At 40.6% G+C, this 18,538-nt stretch overlaps 4 protein-coding genes across 4 annotated transcripts; all 4 read left to right on the forward strand.

Moving 5' to 3' along the window:
• Window positions 1-1,591: 1,591 nt before the first annotated feature.
• Window positions 1,592-2,784, forward strand: LOC114429097 (trace amine-associated receptor 1-like). The gene is made up of 3 exons (XM_028397945.1): window positions 1,592-1,642; window positions 1,795-2,122; window positions 2,195-2,784. Exons 1-3 carry the CDS (start codon window positions 1,592-1,594, stop codon window positions 2,782-2,784), a joined length of 969 nt encoding a protein of 322 aa, XP_028253746.1.
• Window positions 2,785-7,687: 4,903 nt separating this feature from the next.
• Window positions 7,688-8,662, forward strand: LOC114428379 (trace amine-associated receptor 1-like). Its single transcript, XM_028396732.1, has one exon. It carries the CDS (start codon window positions 7,688-7,690, stop codon window positions 8,660-8,662), a length of 975 nt encoding a protein of 324 aa, XP_028252533.1.
• Window positions 8,663-12,079: 3,417 nt separating this feature from the next.
• LOC114428378 (trace amine-associated receptor 1-like) lies at window positions 12,080-13,057 on the forward strand. The gene has a single exon (XM_028396731.1). The coding sequence runs from the start codon at window positions 12,080-12,082 to the stop codon at window positions 13,055-13,057; it is 978 nt and encodes a 325-aa protein (XP_028252532.1).
• Window positions 13,058-15,614: 2,557 nt separating this feature from the next.
• Window positions 15,615-16,613, forward strand: LOC114429099 (trace amine-associated receptor 1-like). Its single transcript, XM_028397946.1, has 2 exons — window positions 15,615-15,939; window positions 16,012-16,613. Exons 1-2 carry the CDS (start codon window positions 15,615-15,617, stop codon window positions 16,611-16,613), a joined length of 927 nt encoding a protein of 308 aa, XP_028253747.1.
• The last annotated feature ends 1,925 nt before the right edge of the window (window positions 16,614-18,538 follow it).

An 18,538-nucleotide genomic window follows, 5' to 3' on the forward strand; every position in this document is an offset into this window, starting at 1 on the left:
GCCCTCAGCAGCCAATAGACCTCCCCTGTCAGCCATGGTTTCTGACTGGCTCGAATGCTGACAGTCCTGGTTTCAGTTACATCATCAATACATTTGGTGATGTATGCAGTGACAGTCTCTGAGTACTCCTGGAGGTCAGTGCAGTTGTTGTGGGTTGCAGCCTGCTTAAACACATCCCAGTCTGTTGTGCTGAAACAGTCCTGTAAAGCTCCTGTGGCTCCCTCCGGCCACACTCACTTCTTTTCGGACCGGTTTGGCAACTTTTACCAGGGGTCTGTATGCTGGCATTAGCATAACAGTGATGTGAGGGGGAGGGCTTTGTAAGCGCATCTCTGGGTGGTGTGAACATTGTCCAGTGTGTTGTTACCACAAGTTGGAAAGTCTATGTGTTTGTGAAGTTTTGGAAACACATGGTTGAAATCACCCGCCAGGATGAGAAAAGCATCCGGGTGGGCTGTCTGCTGCTCACTGACCTGCAGGTAGAGCTCATTGAGTGCGTCGCTCCTGTTGTTGTTGCTGGAGCACGGCGGGATGTACGCAGCTACAAGCAGTATAGCTGTAAACTCCCGTGGCAGGTAAAATGGCCGGCACTTTATAATCATAAGCTCCGCAAGTGGCGAGCAGTGTTTGGAGACCACAGCAGCGTCCCGACACCAAGAGTCATTGATGTAAACACAGAGCCCGCCGCCGCGGGTCTTACCTCCTTCAACCAAGGCTCTGTCCCCTCTGAAACACGTTAGGCGGTCGAGCTGAATGGCGGAGTCTGGGATGCTGTCATTCAGCCATGTTTCCGTAAACACAAACACACAACACTCCCTTATAGTCCTCTGTGTAGCGCGAAGTAGCCGAATATAGTCCATTTTATTTTCCAAAGAGCGTACGCTGGCCAGTACGATGCTAGGGATGGCCGACTTATGTGGGTTAGCCGCTAGCCCGGTCCGTATCCCTCCGCACTTGCCCCTCTTCTGCTTCCTTTCACACTGTCTGTGGCGCTTCCACTACGGGCGAGATGGTGTTGCAGGGGCCGGTAGACGTGCCGGCAGGCGGAGTAGTCCACAGTCCCATAGCTCTTCAGCGAGTGCAGGGTCTAACTCAACAATTACACTTCTGCTGATGTTAAAAAGTAGCTCACGGCTGTATGTGCGCTTCCTGACAAACACGGCGATGACTTACTATAAGTCTGCGACACGTGCAACATAGAACAAGAAAACAACAAAGAATCGGGAGAGAGAGAAGCCGCTGCACGTGTCTGCGCCGCCATCTTGTGATCTAAATTAAAATTATTAACCTTAATTTCATGTTATGGAGTAACTGTTCAATAAAACTCAGCCTTGTGAAAAGTTTGGAAATTGTTCTCTTATTCATTGAGCTACTGATTAAATGCGTACTTTTTAAAGGGTGTGTACTTATTTACAATGAGCACTGTATATGCTAGAGACTTTAAACACACAGACCAATGCATAATGTACAGCATTGTTCTAGGTGCTGACCATGAAAAAAGTTTGTGCATTATTAGTCAGTAATGTCCCATCTGACCGGACGAGGGGTGTTTCTAATAATTCTGGGTGGAGTTTCTTTTTTAAAAGTCAGAATGTTCCGCACAGTGAGGTCAGATGTCAATACTGACGACCCCAAACATATGGTAAGACACTGGATATTCTACATATGTTTAACTGTTTTAATAGATAATGAACACTGTCACTGCTGTTGTTGTACATCCTGTATTTACATGACATATCCATATTGGTGTATGTATCTTGTGTTATAATGTAATGTTTAATTACTTAATTGCAGGAATTTACAAGCATGGAGTCAACTCTCAACAGGACTAACACTGACTTACATCCCTGTTACGAACTTCAGGATTTAACCTACATATTTATAAACAGCCCTTCTTTAATATGTGTATTATTATATATTTTCCTGGGCCTATTGGCTGTTATCACAACATGTGGAAACCTTCTTGTGATAATCTCCATCATTTACTTCAAACAGCTGCACACTCCTACTAACTACCTCATCCTCTCTCTAGGTGTGGCTGACCTGCTGGTTGGAGTGTTTGTTTTTCCTTTCAGCATGAGATTTACTGTGACTTCTTGTTGGTTTTATGAAAACTTGTTTTGCAAAGTACGAGGCAGCTTTGATGCCACACTGAGCACAGCTTCCATTCTGAACTTATGTTGCATTTCCATTGACAGATACTATGCAGTGTGTCAGCCTCTGAAATACAGAACTAAGATAAATGACCGTGTGACAGGGATGATGATCCTGGTGATCTGGGGTGTCTCTGCTTTCATTGGAATTACCATCATAGTTGCAGGTTTTAATCAGGGAAAATGTGAAGAAAGCTGTTTGCTTGATGCTGTAATATCAACAACGCTATCATGTATTTTTTCCTTCTATATCCCAGTCCTAATTATGCTTAGCATCTACCTGAAGATTTTCCTTGTTGCACAGAAACAAGTAAACAGCATCCAGTGCTCAACAAAGTGTGGAGCAGCTGTCAGTAAGATGGAGAGGAAGGCCACCAAAACTCTGGCTATAGTAATGGGAGTGTTTCTCTTCTGCTGGACTCCTTTCTTTCTTTGCATCGCCTTTCTGCCTCTTACTGGTGATTCAGTACCAGTCTCTGTGATAGAAGCAATTAACTGGCTGGCTCTCTCTAATTCAATGCTGAATCCATTTATTTATGCTTTCTTCTATAGCTGGTTCAGATCAGCTTTCAGAATGATCATTTCTGGGAAAATTTTTCAAGGTGATTTTGTTAACTGTAAACTGCACTAAATGAAGTGCAGAAATAAGTGCATTGAATAGACACAGGGCATGACAAACACATTGTTGCATGTTGAAAAGTATAATTCTTTCCAAAGGACACAAAGTTATGTTAGGTAAAAATGTCTGGTTCCAAAATTACTCCTTACTGTCTTTGTATCAACTTTCAGCCTTTAACAAGATGTAACATCTTTTGCTATAGAAACACTTAACTGGCTGGCTCTCTCAAATTCAATGCTGAATCCATTGATTTATGCTTTCTTCTACAGCTGGTTCAGATCAGCTTTCAGGATGATCATTTCTGGGAAAATATTTCAAGGTGATTTTACAAATTCAAAATTATAAATTACTTTCTGATGTGCTGTGTCTGTGACTTGTGGCACGGCTCATGTACACACTGAAATACTCCCTCGTATATACAAACTGTGTACTATCCTCATTAAAAATCTTTGTACAAGTTTTCTTTAAATTCACAATAAAATGTTCTGAAGTACACAAGCATTGCTTATTATCCCTCTACACACACTTGATGTGTTGTCAGCCTATACAAATCCACTGAAAAACTACAATCATGGTGCATATTTGTCATATTATGACAGTACAAACTTAACTTTAGGATCGCAATGATCCATTTATATCTGGAGCAAAAATAAAGATATTTTTTAGATTCATCGTATGTCAGACAAAATACTAAAAATTTGTTTCATCACCCATAATTTGTAACATAGATCAGTGGTCCCCAACCACCGGGCCGGGGACCGGTACCATTCCGGTCATTTGGTACCGGGCCGCACAGAACGACTGAGCAAAAAATATATTATTCATTATCTGAGTCTGAAAGCTGTTTCATTTATAAATCGATCAGATTCATCCGCTTGTGCCTTTAAGCACCTGCCCAGACGCTTGTCTCGGTCACAGGAGATAACCCCAAAATGAAGCCTAAAAGCTAGCAAAAATGAATAAAAAACAAACGTCTTTGGAGAGCTTCTTCGGAAAGGGGAAAAGGCCTAACGAGGAGACAGAAGAAGAGGAGCCTACCCCTTCAAAGAAAAAGAAACCTCCATTTAAAAGACTATATCAGGAGTCCTATACAGATTTATTGCAACAGGTGATTCTCACACAACAAGTCCGCTCTGAGTGATATGTGGCGAAGCCTTCAAAACTGCTTTGGCACTTAAGACCAAGCACCCTGCATTAAAAGACAAGCCATGGAGTTTTTTGAAAGAAGAAAACATGAACAAGAAGGACAGAAGCAATTAATGACGGCCAAAACAAAATTACGGAGTGGACAGGACATAAGAAACACGCTTCGGGTGTCATTGTCTCCCATTATCCCCAGATGGGACCGCCTCATTGCTGAGAAAGCTCAAAGGCCCCCACTAATTAAGCATAAGAGTAAGTTGTCATTGTATGCACTTTGTTTTTATTTTATATATTCTTTTCTGTGCCGGTCCGTAAAAATATTGTTTTACATGATACCGGTCCGTGGTGCAAAAAAGGTTGGGGACCGCTGACATAGATGACAAAACAGCTCTTGTCTATGTCATGTGCATCGTCATCCAACCAAACTCATTTTCATACTTTCCCAGCAGCCCTGTGGTTTGTCCACATGTTCCTTGTGGAGAGCAGTGACTTTCTCCTTGCAGTTCTGCCATCCACACCATGGTTGTTCAGTGATCTACTGATGGTGGATTAGAGGTAGGAATGTCCCGATCAGGTTTTTTTGCCTTTGAGTCCGAGTCCGAGTCATTTGATTTTGAGTATCTGCCGATACCGAGTCCCGATCCGATACTTTCAAGATTCTCCATAAGATCAATAAACTTTAATTTCTAAAGAACATTTAACACTGGAAAGGCCCCCAATCATCAACATTATTATTATTATTGTTATTATTAATGATATTAATATTAATGTTGATATTATTATTATTATGAGTAGTGGTAGGCCTATTACCATAGCTTATCTGAGCATAGTCAATGAAGTTAAGTCAAACCAACTAGCACGTCATGAGCAACAGAGAGCCAAACATCACGCACTTTCTGGGAGTGGGCTCACCTGTATGCACATGTGCTTGTGTGCGCACGCGTTTGCATGTGTGTATGCGCATCAGGCCACTGCAGTGAATTTTACAAACGCCACCATGTAGACAGAAACATGTAGAAACTGATAGCAGAGATGGCACAAGAGGACTGGGCAAGAGAACTAGAATGGGTGGCGCTGCAGCGAGTGCCGCCAGTGAGAAGGCAGAGAACTTCACTCGTACAACGCGGACTCTCTCTGATAGCAGGTTCTATACATGAGCATGTTTAGTGTCGTGGTGAATTGTGGCAAAGTGTTGAAACGGTGTTGAGCAGCTTCACAGCTCTCTGTGTTGCTGTAACGTCCAAGCCCTGCAGTGCTGTGACGCACCATGGCGACGCAGACAGCGAGCTGACCGTGGTCTGCTCAGAACATCCCGTAAACGTTACACAATGAGTTAAAAAAATAAGAACTACCTGTTGATTTGACACATTTTAAGACAGAAGCCGCGGGCCATATAAAGTCCGGCGGCCTTTATACGCTACGACGCACCGGAGTGACGCCTTTTGTCATCCAGTCTCTTTGGCAGCGAGAGGGAGAGAGAAAGAGAGGAACACAAACCAGCATGCAAATGTAATTTATCGCGGCCGAAAAACTTATCGACCCCATTTAATGTATCGTGCAATTAATTGATTTATTGTTTATCGCGACAGACCTAGTCATACCCCTACACTACAGGACACAGAGCCACCCTGCACAGAAGGCGTTAACTTTGAGAGCCCTAATAAATATATATCCGAGTCCTGATCGAGAGGTAACATCCAATTCCGATCGAGTCTGAAATCACGTAATCTGGCCCGATTTCCGATCACGTGATCGGATCGGGACATCCCTAATTAGAGGTTACCCTTTGTGACCTTGCGGCCTGTTACATAGACCACTCCTGGGGAGGGTGACAATTGACTTTCTCTATTTGTACAGATTATGTGTGTCTTTGGATTTGTGGGGCTCAAACTCTTGAGAGATAGTTGTGTAATATTTTGTCAGCCTGGTGAGCAGCAAGGAGGTCCTCGGGAATGCTTATGATGCAGCAAAACAAGCCTAAGCCATGATACTAACAAAATCTAATACTGGTCTGCAAAAATAAGGTTAACTTGTAAATTATATTTTCAGTGCTCAGCATAAATGAGTACACCCCACTAGATTTATCAGAAAACCTTGAGTTTCCTTTCAGGATCAACATTTTCTGAGAGGCTGTACTACAAAATACTCCCACAAATGCAGGCCATTGATTGAAAACAAGATTTGTTAATTTGCACACAAAAAAGGCAACAGGCAACTAATTAACAGGCATTCAACCACAGGTGAGTCTAATGATTCATTTTGGAGGTGTCCAGCAGACAGGTGACTATAAAAGGGCATTACTTAACAAAGAAAACCCCTTCTTATTTCATGCTGTCAGCAATGGCTCCCCATGGAAGAGAAATGTCACAAAATCTGAGAAAGGAAATCATTTCTTTACACAAAAAGGTTAGGGGTTCCAGGAAGATCAGCAAAGCTTTACATATCAGTCAAAATACTGTAGCAAAAGCGATCCAAAAATTTAAAAAAGATGGAAGTGCAACCATCTTATAGAGACGCCCAGGCCGTCCATGGAAGTTGAAGAGAAGGGTTGAAGAAAATCGCCATACAAGTTCACTGCAGTTGGCTAAAGCAGTAGAAAGCCAAACTAGAGTGACCATTTCCCGTGACACCATACGGCGCACACTGCAGAGGAATGGTATGCATTGGTATCGTTCACAAAGGAAGCCTCTCCTAAAGCCAATGCACAAAAAGCATGCCTAGAAGTTGCTAGGGCCTATGCTGAAAAAGATGAAGACTACTGGGACTGTATGGCTGCATTTTATTGATGGTATCACAAACTCAACAATGTACTGCTCTATACTGAAGGAGACGATGCTGCTATCACTCTGTGCACCAGGCCATCATGCACTTTTCAACACGACAATGATCAAAAACACACATCTAAAGCTACTGTTGCATTTCTGGAGAAAAACAGGGTGAAGCTGATTGAATGGCCATGTTTCCTGATCTGAACCCAATCGAACACCTGCAGGGAATTCTGAAGCAACAAGTTGAGCTTCACTCTCCATCCAGCATCCAGGCTCTAAAAGAGGTTATTCTTGAAGAATGGAAAGATGAAAGATAGATGTTGCAATATGTTGCCAACTTGTTCATTCCATGCCTAGAAGACTTGGTGCTGTCCTTAAAAATCACGGTGTTCATATAAAATACTATATGTAGTAGTTTTTGTTGTGGGGTGTAATCATTGTTGCTTCAATGATTTTGAGTATAAATGAAGATTTTGTGATCTAAATTAAAATTATTAACCTTAATTTCATGTTATGGAGTAAGTGTTCAATAAAAATGTGGAAATTGTTCTCTTATTCATTGAGCTACTGATTAAATGCGTACTTTTTAAAGGGTGTGTACTTATTTACAATGAGCACTGTATATGCTAGAGACTTTAAACACACAGACCAATGCATAATGTACAGCATTGTTCTAGGTGTTGACCATGAAAAAAGGTTTGTGCATTATTAGTCAGTAATGTCCCATCTGACCAGATGAGGGGTGTTTCTAATAATTCTGGGTGGAGTTTCTTTTTTAAAAGTCAGAATGTTCCGCACAGTGAGGCCAGATGTCAATACTGACGACCCCAAACATATGGTAAGACACTGGATATTCTACATATGTTTAACTGTTTTAATAGATAATGAACACTGTTACTGCTGTTGTTGTACATCCTGTATTTACATGAAATATATCCATATTGGTGTATGTATCTTGTTTTATAATGTAATGTTTAATTACTTGATTACAGGAATCTACAGGCATGGAGTCAACTCTCAACAGGACTAACACTGACTTACATCCCTGTTATGAACTTCAGGATTTAACCTACATATTTATAAACAGCCCTTCTTTAATATGTGTATTATTATATATTTTCCTGGCCTTATTGTCTGTTATCACAACATGTGGAAACCTGCTTGTGATAATCTCCATTATTTACTTTAAACAGCTGCACACTCCTACTAACTACCTCATCCTCTCTCTAGGTGTGGCTGACCTGCTGGTTGGAGTTTTAGTTTTTCCTTTCAACATGGCATTTACTGTGACTTCTTGTTGGTTTTATGAAAACTTGTTTTGCAAAGTACGAGGCAGCTTTGATGTCACACTGAGCACAGCTTCCATTCTGAACTTATGTTGCATTTCCATTGACAGATACTATGCAGTGTGTCAGCCTCTGACATACAGAACTAAGATAAATGACCGTGTGACATGTGTGATGATCCTGGTGATCTGGGGTGTCTCTGCTTTCATTGGAATTGGCATCGTAGTTGCAGGTTTTAATCAGGGAAAATGTGAAGAAAGCTGTTTACTTGATGCTTTAATATCAACAACGCTAGCATGTATTTTCGCCTTCTATATTCCAGTCCTAATTATGCTTAGCATCTACCTGAAGATTTTCCTTGTTGCACAGAAACAAGTAAAATGCATCCAGTGCTCAACAAAGAGTGGAGCAGCTGTCAGTAAGATGGAGAGGAAGGCCACCAAAACTCTGGCTATAGTAATGGGAGTGTTTCTCTTCTGCTGGACTCCTTACTTTCTTTGTATCGTCTTCCAGCCTTTAACATACGATGTAACACCAGTTGTTGTAATAGAAACACTTAACTGGCTGGCTCTCTCAAATTCAATGCTGAATCCATTGATTTATGCTTTCTTCTACAGCTGGTTCAGATCAGCTTTCAGGATGATCATTACAGGGAAAATATTTCAAGGTAATTTTACAAATTCAAAATTATAAATTACTTTCTGATGTGCTGTGTCTGTGACTTGTGGCACGGCTCATGTACACACTGAAATACTCCCTCGTATATACAAACTGTGTACTATCCTCATTAAAAATCTTTGTACAAGTTTTCTTTAAATTCACAATAAAATGTTCTGAAGTACACAAGCATTGCTTATTATCCCTCTACACACATTTGTTGTGTTGTCAGCCTATACAAATCCACTGAAAAACTACAATCATGGTGCATATTTTCATTTTTAAAGTCTAACACTGCTTACTAAAGTAAATAAAGCTTCTGATTTTAGAAGAAACACACATGAAATGTGCAACAGTTACTTGTTTGTAATTTTACAAAAGGAGTTGGTTTTATCAGTTTAAATGGCTGAGATATGAAATTGTACTATCCCACTTTAGAGTTTTAGACTTAAACACAAACACATAAACTTGTCTGTACACAACATTAACCAACTTTTAACCTGCTGGGTCCCAAATAATTAGTGCAGACCTGATTCTTACTAGCCTATGCATGTGCCTCTGTGCGCCGACAGCAGTGTCAACACACAACCATGCAGAGACATAAATGACATGCTGTCATGCAAATAAGATAAATAACATGAGGATATTTAGTTTGTTAATAAAAGAACATGGTGTAGACCTGTTCTATAAGAAGGGTTATCTCAAATGGATTCTGGTATAATCTGGCGCTATATATAGAAAATATAAAAAAATAAAATTGACTTGACCTTATTATATAATGATAGGGGAAACACTAAACTGATTCTTAAATATAGTGAATGTTGGATAATTAGGGTATGCAATGTATGCTCATCTATGTTATTTCCAGAGTGTTAAAAATAGAAAAAAACCTCAACAATGTAAACCCAACCGAACCGAAAACGGAACCGAAGTTACAGCTGCGACAGCTACTGTGAAACGCTACCATTTTAGTCAATGAGAGAATTTACACCACACACATAGCAGTGCTTCCCAGAACCATCCCAGAAGTGTTGCCCTGCGTTACTGTGCAAGAGATACGCACCGGTTCTATTTCGGTGCTGTGTCGCAGCAAAGACGCGTCAATTTGCACCAACCTCAACGAGCAGACAGTAGGTCAGTCACGAGAACAGAAGTGAGTTTCCAGTAGATCGTTCAAATAAAACACTGTGAGACTAAACTCTCGCTTGTTTAACAATGCAATCGGCAGAGAAACGCAGACACAGCCATGTACAAGCAGTGTTGGGAAGGATACTTTTAAAAAGTATTCAGTTACAGAATACAGATTACATGTCCTTAAATGTAATTTGTAATGTAGAGAAACAGAACATAATGATGTCAAAATAATATATTTTCCTTTAAACAATGCAACCTAAGGTCATTTTACACACAGAAACAATGTTTGAGTCTGAGTCTTGCTCTGTGTCCCATGCATCTCACAGCGCCACGGTTGTGGTGTCCCGCAGGTTGTTCAATGCCCTGCGCTGGTGGAGGGACCCGTCAAACATCAGGCAGAGCGATTAGGCTGACGGACCAGCTTTTTGTCTGCTTTGCCGCCGGAGGTCTGGGCCGGCCGCTGTCTAAGACCGGCTGTCCCACTGAATTTTGGACACTATCGAGGAGGCCTACACTCGCTCAGGGGTGCCTATTCCCCCTGGCCTCCGAGCTCACTCCACCCGGGAGGTTGCCTCTGCGTTATGCGGGGCCCTTTTGGACCCTCTAGTCAGCTTAGCGTCTTGCGGGCTGCTCGGGATTGGCCCTCTACTCCCCAGGCAGGTTTTGCGTCTGGCGGACATCGGCCTGGCGAGCCTGTATATAGGTTTTGGGTTGCACCGTCTCCTTGTGGGGTGTCTTAAAGAGCTACCCTGTACATATGGAATATGTAACGGAATGGAGAGATAGTCTCGAGACGATAGAGAACACTCGGATAATAGTATAACCAAGCGGCAACATTTGGGGCTCAAACTTGAAGCCCATGCGGAAGTGTCAAAACCTGTATGCCGCAACCGCTGGGGGCTAGCTCCAGAAGCGAGTCATTTCCCATAGAATGCCAACATGGCAGCGGTCAGAACATCCCAGGGCCTCCCACCGAGCCTCAAAACAGCTATTCAGAAACAGGGTGATGTCACAGAAGCTCTGTCCATAGATTTTACTGTCAATGTCAATGGGTATAACGGGTATAATGGGTATAACAATGGGTATAACCCTGGTTCTCTGAGTGAAGAGACTATCTCTCCAGCTCTGAGGCATTCGGAGACAAGTGTCGATCAAACTATCACTGATTGATGATGATGATGATGTCATTTTATAAAACATTTATCATATGTAAATGAGATTCAGACAAGATATTAAAAATTACAAATACGCTGAAATATGATGCTTATGCTGAAGTGAGTCTGGACTTTGTATTCTTAAAACAACTCCAAAAGGGCTGGTTCAAATCCAACAAAAGAAATTTTTATCACCCATAAACGATAACATAGATTGACAAAACAGCCGTTGTCTATGACATGTGCATCATCATCCAACCAAACTCCTATTATTAGCGTACCATGCGCCTTATAACACAGTGCACCTTATGTATGTGTCGAATACAGAAATATACCCTGTAATTGAGCCTTATAATGCGGTGCACCTTATGGTCGTGAAAATACAGTATTTAAACCTGGAAGGCAGCTCTGCCATCCTCACCATGGTTGTTCATTGTACTACTGATGGTGGATTCAGAAACAACATTAATGAATGTGAGAGATGTCTTTAGCTGGTTAGAGGTTACCCTTTGTGACCTTGCGGCCTGTCACATAGACCACTCCTTGGGAGGGTGATAATGGACTTTCTCCATTTGTACAGAATCTCTCTGTCTTGATTTGTGGATCTCTAACCCTTAAGAGATTGTTGTGTAATCTTTTTCAGCCTGTTGAGCAGCAACAGCAGTTTTTATGCTCAGGAATACTTATTCTGCAGCAAAAAAACCTAAGCCATGATACTAACAAAATCTGAATTGAGCCTCCTCCACTGGTCTGCAAGTATAAGACTAACTTATAAATTATATTTATTTAGTGGAGACATTACACATAGACCAATGCATAATGTACAGCATTGTTCCAGGTGTTGACCATGAAAAAAGGTTTGTGCATTATTAATCAGTAGTGTCCCATCTGACCGGACAAGGGGTGTTTGTAATAATTCTGGGTGGAGTTTCTTCTTTAAAAGTCCGAATGTTCCGCACAGTGAGGTCAGATGTCAATACTGACGACCCCAAACGTATGGTAAAACACTGGATATTCTACATATGTTTAACTGTTTTAATAGATAATGAACACTGTTACTGCTGTTGTTGTACATCCTGTATTTACATGACATATATCCATATTGGTGTATGTATCTTGTGTTATAATGTAATGTTTAATTACTTGATTACAGGAATCTACAGGCATGGAGTCAACTCTCAACAGGACTACCACTGACTTACATCCCTGTTACGAACTTCAGGATTTAACCTACGTATTTTCAAACAGCCCTTCTTTAATATGTGTATTATTATATATTTTCCTGGGCCTATTGGCTGTTATCACAACATGTGGAAACCTGCTTGTGATAATCTCCATTATTTACTTTAAACAGCTGCACACTCCTACTAACTACCTCATCCTCTCTCTAGGTGTGGCTGACCTGCTGGTTGGAGTTTTAGTTTTTCCTTTCAACATGGCATTTACTGTGACTTCTTGTTGGTTTTATGAAAACTTGTTTTGCAAAGTACGAGGCAGCTTTGATGTCACACTGAGCACAGCTTCCATTCTGAACTTATGTTGCATTTCCATTGACAGATACTATGCAGTGTGTCAGCCTCTGACATACAGAGCTAAGATAAATGACCGTGTGACAGGGATGATGATCCTGGTGATCTGGGGTGTCTCTGCTTTCATTGGAATTACCATCATAGTTGCAGGTTTTAATCAGGGAAAATGTGAAGAAAGCTGTTTACTTGATGCTTTAATATCAACAACGCTAGCATGTATTTTTTCCTTCTATATTCCAGTCCTAATTATGCTTAGCATCTACCTGAAGATTTTCCTTGTTGCACAGAAACAAGTAAACAGCATCCAGTGCTCAACAAAGAGTGGAGCAGCTGTCAGTAAGATGGAGAGGAAGGCCACCAAAACTCTGGCTATAGTAATGGGAGTGTTTCTCTTCTGCTGGACTCCTTACTTTCTTTGTATCATCTTCCAGCCTTTAACATACGATGTAACACCAGTTCTTGTAATAGAAACACTTAATTGGCTGACTCTCTCAAATTCAATGCTGAATCCATTTATTTATGCTTTCTTCTACAGCTGGTTTAGATCAGCTTTTAGAATGATCATTACAGGGAAAATATTTCGAGGGGATTTTGCCAACACAAAACTTGTCTGACATTTCTTTCTGACAGTCTAATACTGCTTACTAAAGTAAATAAAACTTCTGATTTTAGAACAAACACATGTGAAATGTGCAACAGTTACTTGTTTGTAATTTTACAAAAGGAGCTGGTTTTATCAGTTTAAATGGCTGAGATATGAAATTGATATGAAATCCCACTTTAGAGTTTTAGACTGTTACACTCTGGACACTGCATGGCTTTTTATGTAAACACAAACACACATAACTTGTCTGTACACAACATTAACCAACTTTTAACCTGCTGGGTACCAAATAACTAGTGCAGACCTGATTCTTACTAGAATCACTGCATCATGTTTGCAAAAAGTACTGTGCAGTAAGAATGAGTAGCGTAGCCAATAGAGTTCAGTCTATCCAACTAGCATGTCATGAGCAACGGTGGGCAAAACAACTCGTGCACTGTTGGAACAAGTATGTGTACACACGTTTGTCTATGCATGTGCCTCTGTGAGCCGACAGTGGTGTCAACACACAACCATGCAGAGACATAAATGACATGCTGTCATGCAAATAAGATAAATAACATGAGGCTATTTAGTTTGTTAATAAAAGAACATGGTGTAGATCTGTTCTATAAGAAGGGTTATCTCAAATGGCTTCTGTTACGATCTGGTGCTATATATAGAAAATATAAAAAAATAAAATTGACTTAATGATAGGGGAAACACTAAACTGATTCTTAAATATAGTGAATGTTGGATAATTAGGGTATGCAATTTATGCTCATCTATGTTATTTCCAGATTGTTAAAAGTAGAAAAAAACCTCAACAATGTAAACCGAACCGAAAACGGAACCGAAGTTACAGCTGCGACAGCTACTGTGAAACGCTAACATTTTAATAAATGAGAGAATTTACACCACACACATAGCAGTGCGTCCCAGAACCATCCCAGAAGTGTTGCCCTGCGCTACTGTGCAAGAGATACGCACCGGTTCTATTTCGGTGCTGTGTCGCACCAAAGACGCGTCAATTTGCACCAACCTCAACGAGCAGACAGTAGGTCAGTCACAAGAACACAAGTGAGTTTCCAGTAGATCATTCAAATAAAACACTGTGAGACTAAACTCTCGCATGTTTAACAATGCAATCGGCAGAGAAACACAGACACAGCCATGTACAAGCAGTGTTGGGAAGGATACTTTTAAAAAGTACAGATACAGTTACAGAATACAGATTACATGTCCTTAAATGTAATTTGTAATGTATACCATAACATACCTGAGTAACATTCTGAATACTTGGATTACACATTGAATACTGAATGCAGCCATCTCGCCCTGCTTACCACAAAGGACGGTATGAGACAATCAATAACAACTGTCCAGATTGTTCGGGCTGACTGCGTTCACATCAATGTTATTCTGTTTAGAGAAACAGAACATAATGATGTCAAAACAATTTTTTTTTTTAAACAATGCAACCAAAGGTCATGTTACACACAGAAACAATGTTTGAATCCCTACATGAAACAGAGGTTCTTCATTTTACCGTATAAAATTACCTGAGTGCAAGCAACATGTTCCTACTTAAATGTTAATCAGCCTCAGTTTTGGATAGAGTTAGCTAGCAGCTAATAGCTAACTAGTTCACTCATTCAAGTGATGCTAACAGTGTACCGGCATCATAAATGAGGAGCATTATATGCACGCAACCACTCTTCATCCTCATCCTCAGACTCTGAACCCCATCAGTCCCACACTATGCAGCTGTTTGTCTAGTTTGCTGACATTTGCTGGCCTTTAGCTTTGATCAAAGATTATGTGTTGATGGTAAGAACTCTTACTCCGATGACCATTTACTATCATACACATGTACATTACCACACAATGAGAGAAGCAATCAGGAGAAAGTCTGACATCTGCTGTAAACAAAACCTTTGTTGCAACAAAGACAATGATTTTAATGTGACTTGTTTCATCCAGCATGAATAAACACGTAAAAGTAACGTTGTGTAATCCACTGAGTTCAACAATGTAACTGTATTCTGATTACCATCTCTTTACACTAATTACGTAGTGTCGGTACATTTAATCCATTATTCCCCAACACTGTGTACAAGGAGAGGTTCACTTCATACCAGAAAACATGCTTTTTTATTCAGACAACATAAGAAAGGAAAAGGTAGGGAGAGAAGCAGAAACTGCTCTGTGTGTATGTGTTGAGGGAGGAAACAGAGGTTTGAGTAATGCTCTGTAACTACCCACCAACTTTCACAAAGGTTAAAAACTTTATTATTTCTTCTCTTTTTTTTGGCTATCCACTGCATCACACACACACACATCATCCAAACCCACATCCGATTGGATGAGCAGAGCTTGTGCTAATTATTGTTTATTACAATAATTATTTATTTATACAGTAAGGATATATATACATGCTTTATACACAGAGGTGCTCTAAGGACAGACAACATTGCTCTTGCGTGGACTGTAGGTAAGGAAAACAGTGTGCATTGACTTTGTACATTGACTACAAGCTAATGTACTTGAACTTTTTTTGAAGTTGCAGATTGATCACAGAACTCTAGATGGATTTGGAGACGACTGTCAACAGCAGCTATGTTACCAACATACATCCCTGCTATGATTTAGACAATGCGACTTACATATTTACCACTAACCCTTCAATAATATGTACAGTGTTATATATTTTCCTTGCTTTGTTGTCTGTTGTCACAATCTGTGGAAACCTTCTTGTGATAATCTTCATCATTTACTTCAAACAGCTGCACACTCCTACCAACTACTTTGTCCTATCTTTGGCTGTGGCTGACCTGCTGATTGGAGTTATAGTGTACCCTTTTAGCATGGCATTCACTTTGACCTCCTGTCTCTATCATGAAAACCTATTCTGTAAAATTCGTGACACCTTTGACGTAACACTGTGCACAGCCTCTATATTGAACTTGTGCTGTATCTCCATTGATCGATATTATGCAGTGTGTCAGCCTCTGACATACAGAACTAAGATAAACACACAAGTCACTGTGATTATGATCCTAGTGTGCTGGGGTGTTTCTGCTCTGATAGGAATCGGTATCACAACAGCAGGATACAGCCAAGGAACATGTGAAGGCATGTGCTCAGTTGATGTGGCGTTAGCAAACACTATGGGACCTGTTTTTGCTTTTTACTTTCCAGCTATCGTAATGCTCTGTATTTACTTGAAGATTTTCCTTGTTGCACAGAAACAAGTAAACAGCATCCAGAGCACAAACTGTCAGAGGGCAAAGTCTGGAGCAGCTCTCAGTAAGGTGGAGAGGAAGGCCACAAAAACTCTGGCTATAGTGATGGGAGTTTTCCTTTTATGCTTGATGCCATATTTTCTTTGTGTTGTCTTTCAGCCTTTAGCTTCTAACCCTCCTCCAGTCCCTTTGATTGAAGCACTCAACTGGCTAACTTTGTCAAATTCAATGCTGAATCCATTGATTTATGCTTTCTTCTACAGCTGGTTCAGATCAGCTTTCAGGATGATCATTTCTGGGAAAATATTTCAAGGTGATTCTGCAAATTCTAAATTGTTTTGATTAGCCACTGATAACCTTTCAAAACTGGCTTGTAAGTAGGTGTATTTTCAGAGAAACATGTTTACAAGAACTGATGCCTCCTCACTTTTCACAAGCCACTTTACAAGCACATAGCATGGCAACAAGGATTTGTGACCCAGCTGTCTCACTTGGTGACAGAAATCATGAGGCTCAGTAAACTAATCAAGTAAACTAAAGTGGTGGCATGGGTAGACTTTTTTCCAACCTTAGTCTGACAGGAGGCCCACAGTTTCTGACAAACTTTAGACTGACAGAAAAGCATATAATGAGTAATGAAGCTTTGCATTATTTTACTGCAAAAATTATCTCTCTATCCATCTGAAATCTGAAACATGACATTTTTCCCCTGGGTGACATGCTCCCTCATCACCATTGCAACAGCCAAGTATGAGCCAAGAACTACATGTATCAGAAACAGCTGGAGTAAAATGAACAATTCACCCTACAATCTAACACAAAACCAACAATGCTGTCAATTCAAAGGAAGAAATCAAGAATTCCAGGAGAGTCACAAGCAACATGTCATATGTATCACATGCAAAACATGACTTATATGCTTATAATGCTGTATCTATGTGTCCTCTACTCTAGTGCTTCCCAACTTTTAAACCACTGCACATATTTTACACTTAAAAAAACCCCACAGCATGATTTTGTCATCCTCTTTTGACACATGTACCAGCATATTTTTAAAAGGCAGGGAACATGACTGCTTTGTTTCTCCTGTATGTGGGCAGGACAGGGTCAACCAACACAACTGCTGAGGCCATTCAAGTCAGTAACAGCTAGACCTAATACTCATGGCCTTTACCTTTGATCAAAGATTTTATGTTGACGGTGAGAGCTCTCCCTTCAATGACTATTTGCTATCATACACATGTACATAACCACACAATGAGAGAAGCGATCAGGAGAAAGTCTGACATCTGCTGTAAACAAGACCTTTGTTGCAACAAAGACAATGATTGTAATGTGACTTTTATCCACCAGAGTGAATAAACATGTGAAAGTACTGTCGTGTAATCGATTGATTTCATCAATGTAACCTATTCTAATTACCATCTCTTTACACTAATTACATGACATCGGCACATGTAATCGGTTATTCCACAACACTGTGTATGAGGAGAGGTTCATTTTATACCAGAAAACATGCTTTTTATTCAGACAACATTAAAAAGGAAAAGGCAGGGTGAGAAGCAGCAACTGTTTTGAGAAGCTGCCCTGTGTGTACATGTGTTGATGGAGTAAACAGAGGTTTTAGTAAAATGCTCTGTAACCCAGCCTGATAAACATAGGGAGGACATTAGCCATCAGGTTAACAAGCGCATGTGTATAAATTACTGATTAATTCATTAATCGTTAGTTGAATGACCTTATCGATCAATTAACGATAAATTGATAAGCGGCGTTCCTTTTCCCTCAGTTTAACTAAGATTAAAAGCATTCTGATTAAAAAGAAAGAAAGAAATTCCAAGTATTTCATGAGACCTGCGTATTCACAGCGAGCACAAATGGAAATGCTGATTATCACGCGGCAATCTCCTAGTTTGATCTATTTTGGAACTATATTCTGACGGAGAACTGCTACATGCGCACAGAGATCACGCAGCACCTGAAAACAAATACCGTCAACATACCAGCAGCTAGGCTGCTAATAGCTTTCCAACAGAAAGCGCGTCACTTGAAACCATTTTCAATGCGCGCTCTCGGTCCGCTGGTGGGAGTGTGCTCACATGTGTGCGCGCACGCCTGTGTTTGTGTGTTGGGGCGGAACTCCTCTGTGCACAGTACAGAGAGCAGCAGAAAAATGCGCGAGCATGTAGAGACAGAAACGACACGCCAAGCAGAACTGAGGCTGCCACTCGTCGTAGCGTCTTCAAAAAAATCCAAAACTAAAATAC

This window comes from Parambassis ranga, chromosome 24 (assembly GCF_900634625.1).
Source record: "Parambassis ranga chromosome 24, fParRan2.1, whole genome shotgun sequence".
Lineage (NCBI taxonomy): Eukaryota > Metazoa > Chordata > Actinopteri > Ambassidae > Parambassis > Parambassis ranga.